General features: G+C 42.9%; 1 protein-coding gene across 2 annotated transcripts in view; it reads right to left on the bottom strand.

Moving 5' to 3' along the window:
* Positions 1–1,669: 1,669 nt before the first annotated feature.
* LOC125302016 overlaps positions 1,670–3,735 on the bottom strand; it is a 2,489-nt gene continuing 423 nt past the window's right edge. Inside the window, exons 2-3 of one of the 2 annotated variants that reach the window (XM_048254956.1) lie at positions 2,627–3,591; positions 1,670–2,202 (exon numbers count right to left, since the gene is read on the bottom strand). In XM_048254956.1, coding sequence (XP_048110913.1) covers positions 1,918–2,202; positions 2,627–3,574 — 1,233 coding nt within the window. In that variant the 5' untranslated portion in view covers positions 3,575–3,591 and the 3' untranslated portion in view covers positions 1,670–1,917. The remainder of the gene's footprint in view (positions 2,203–2,626; positions 3,592–3,735) is intronic. The other variant, XM_048254959.1, reaches the window with a different exon arrangement.

Raw genomic sequence — 3,735 nt, 5'->3', positions numbered from 1 at the left:
TTTCCCCTCTCGTCCACTACTGTCCTCTGATGAGCGTCTGCTATATGTCAGCCTCCATCAACACTAAAAGGTCAAAGTGAAGACTTTACCAAGTGCTCTTCGTTCTAGAGATAGCTTTGGGATCTTCAAAATAGAATAAAATAGAATAGAATAGAATAGAATATACTTTAATGTCCCCATGGGGAAATTTGTCTTGGGCTCATCAAAGCATAACCCAGTACATACATCAACATGGACATGACAGACAACACGTTACATAATAAATAGAAACATTGACAGCACGAGCTACAGCACAGAGGAGCCCGTTGGCAAGAATGTGAACTGCCCATGGAGCTCCAATTACACTAGAGTAGATGGTAAAAAGGATGGCAGTTAAAAAAAGTTTCTAAAGACTTATCTGGTCACCTTATTTTCCCTTACAGTAGAGGTGGGTATATATATATATATGTTGATGGTTATTCCCTTACAGTAGAGGTGGGCATATATATGTTGATGGGTATTGGGATTATCCTGTTCAATTCTATTTAGTGTATTGATAATATTGGTGGTTTTGTCTCTTTGATGTTATGAGATGTAATGCTTATTGGTGTCATTTGTAAGTCGCTTTGACAAAATCACCTGCTGAATGTCATAAACATATTTATAGCCAATCAAGAACAATCTAGTTTAAAATCCCGAAGTGGTTTGGTCAGATGACTTCAAGACCTGTCTCAAAGATCACTGCGGCAGTTCAGGTTGTTTCATAAGACATATTTATGTTTCTGAGTATAATGTAATGGCTCTTAGTGTCCTTTTTAATTACTTCATATCTTCTTAATATTATTATTTTCTCTTTGGCAATATGCCACATTAGTTATCATATTTACAGTATTGACCATATATTACCAAATGTTGTAAAATATTACCACAGGAATACTTCACCACTGTTACTCAACCAGCTTGATTTTTTTAAATACCGTAATTTTTCTGTGCCCTTTATTACTACTTTCGTGTTACACCCAAGCACTCTTAAATAACCACATACCAGTCTTCAGTACACTATCATCAGCTGTTACAACCCCATGAGGAATCTGGAGTGTCTCCTGGACCTCGACCATAAAGGCATCCTCTGGCTGCTCGGGTGTAAAGCGAGCACTTCTTCCCCCACGACCTATATTGTAATTTTGCTTCAATGAATATTTCATGCATATTGTGCTTACTGCGGCTAAACAGTAGACCCGGTGGGGGGAGAGGGTGTTGAAAGGAGCAATGCCTCACGGTGGGGCAGAATCTGGTGATGATGCCTGTCTCTCAGGAGGACTGTGGAACTCTTGGCCCCCTATAGCCCACTAATGTTCCACCATTCAATATTAATGAGAGCTAAGAGAGGATCACTTCTGCTGTGCTAAAACACCAAATGAATTTGATGTTCTGAATTTGTCTGTATAATATTATGCATACAGGCAAATTATTTCTTTTTGAGAGTGAATATGATTAATATATTTATTTAAAGTAAAGGAGCAAACTTTAATCACTTTTTGACATTGTTAATACAGTGGTTGAAATATAGTCTTTTCAAAAAAACATTAATGCACAATATATGATCACTTAACTGTATGAAATGCTATACAATTAATGGTAAAAAAAACTTTTAATGTTAAAAACTTCATATAAATTGTTTTACCTTAAATACAAGAAATCACACATAAAGCTATAGATCTCTATGATATCCATGAAAGACTCCACTGACTTGCTTAAGCACTTCATGCACAATCCTGTTTGCTTCTCTAAATTGATCCTGATCATAACACTAAGCTAAACTGAACATAGGTCAATGAGCCATTGTGATCTAATTCTCACGTAGGAGACTAACGTAACTAAATCATTTTAGACAAATGACTCTTAATCCAAGATGTTGCTGTCTGCTCGCACCAGCAGTCACAATAGTGTGCACACCCGTGATGGGCCGTGGTCAGGCCCAGCAGTCGGCACGTGCGCGTGGCCGTTCGGGGACTGCCGCTGCCGCTGCTGCTGCTGGACCTCAGAGGAGCCCAGCTGCAGGTGGAGGAGGGCCGTCTGGGCGCGCGTCTCCTGCAGGGCCCGCCGCGCCTCCTGCAGCTGCTCCTGCAGCCCAAGCATCTCCCTCTGCCGGCTGCCGCGCTCCCGCTCCAGCACCTCCACCTGCTGCAGGAGGTGAGCCGCCATCGCCTGTGCAGACTGGAGCTTTGAGGGGGTCAGAGACTCGTCAGGCAAGGCAGGACTGTAGGCTCATATCTGTTACGTTCATTACTTTTTGTCTAGAAAGGGATTAAGTGAAGTGAAAATGCTCCACAGGCCAGACTCATGGGACTGAGCTGGATGTGAAAAGAAAATGGTGTTGATATCAACACAACAAAACATTAGTCCTTCATGTGTTTGTGGGTCTGTGTATGGAAGACATTGCCTGACAGAAGAATTCTGCTTTAGTGATCTCCAGTGATCTCAAATTCTGAAAATAATTTGAAGTTAGGAACTGGTTTAGAGCTGTATTTCTTGCCTGTGGCATGATGGATGGATCATGCCACAGGTTGTTTAGTGTACTGTATAACTACTCAATCCCCTGATGCATTTGAGATGTGTGCATACTCAAAGTGAAATGATTGCTTACCTGGACTGTCAGCTCAAAAGAGGAGCATTTGAGCTGTTCCAGTTGTTCTACTTTGGTTTTGCAGGCAGTGAGTATGTCAATGAGAGTGCTGTTGCATGCTGTGCTATCCCTTTTCCTGATGCTCACATCTTCCTGCATTTGGTCCTCACATATATTCTCTTCTAAGTTAGCTATGGTACCTGTAGAGTTCCTCAGAACACCGCTCCCTATAGTAACGCCCATGTTGGCGTGCCTGTGTTTCTCCTTAAGGTCCTGTAGAGAGGTAACAGATGATCCAGTGTCATTCAGTTCGGATCCAATGATAACAATTGTCCGCTCTAATGAGGAGTTGGTTCCCAGCATTCCTTGGTGCGCCCCTCCTGATCCAAGCAATTTCTGAGATGTGTGCTTTCGTGAGTCTTCTCGCAGACAACCTAGATCAGAGATGTCATGAGGGGAAGCGCACGTTTCTGTTAGTGGTGTTTCCAGGTTTATTCTGTCCTCACTTATGATTATGGATCTTAAGGTCTTCACTGTAACGTGAAGAGTGTCATCCTCTTCACAATCCTCGCACGCCAGGTCATCGGTTTCCCTCTCTGTGGAGTGTAGAGGCGACTCCTTGGTCACAAGCTGATCTCTCGCCCTCACCGCGCCATCTCCAGGACTGCGCAGACCGGACAACGCCTCCTCGGCCTCGTCCAGCTCTCGAATGGCCTCTAAAGGCGAGACGTGAAGAGGTAAGATGTTTTCCTGAGAGAGGCATGCTGGCAGCTTGGTTGTCTCTCCAGCTCTGGTGGCTGGATCAAGTGGAGGATCCTCTTCAGGACAAGGACTGACGGAGCTAATGCTGAACATCTCCTCCATGGCATCTCCCACCTTTCCCAATGAGTCCTCCTCTTGCATCTGCAGCCCATCACATAACAGGGTGTTAAGCCCACTGCTAGAGAGTGCGGGAGCCTGGCTCTGCATAGATACTGTTATAACATCTACATTAAAACAAAAGTACCTCAATATTATTCAAATATGAGTATACCACACAAAAAAATCCTCTCACACGTATATGAGTATTATAGTTTTGTTTCCTTCTTATTTGTATTAATCCTGTACAGATAAATAATGTGAAGAGAGAG

Source organism: Alosa alosa, chromosome 10, assembly GCF_017589495.1.
Source record: "Alosa alosa isolate M-15738 ecotype Scorff River chromosome 10, AALO_Geno_1.1, whole genome shotgun sequence".
Lineage (NCBI taxonomy): Eukaryota > Metazoa > Chordata > Actinopteri > Clupeiformes > Clupeidae > Alosa > Alosa alosa.
The sequence above is the reverse complement of the archived record's forward strand: the minus strand, read 5'-3'. Positions and strand labels throughout refer to the sequence as shown.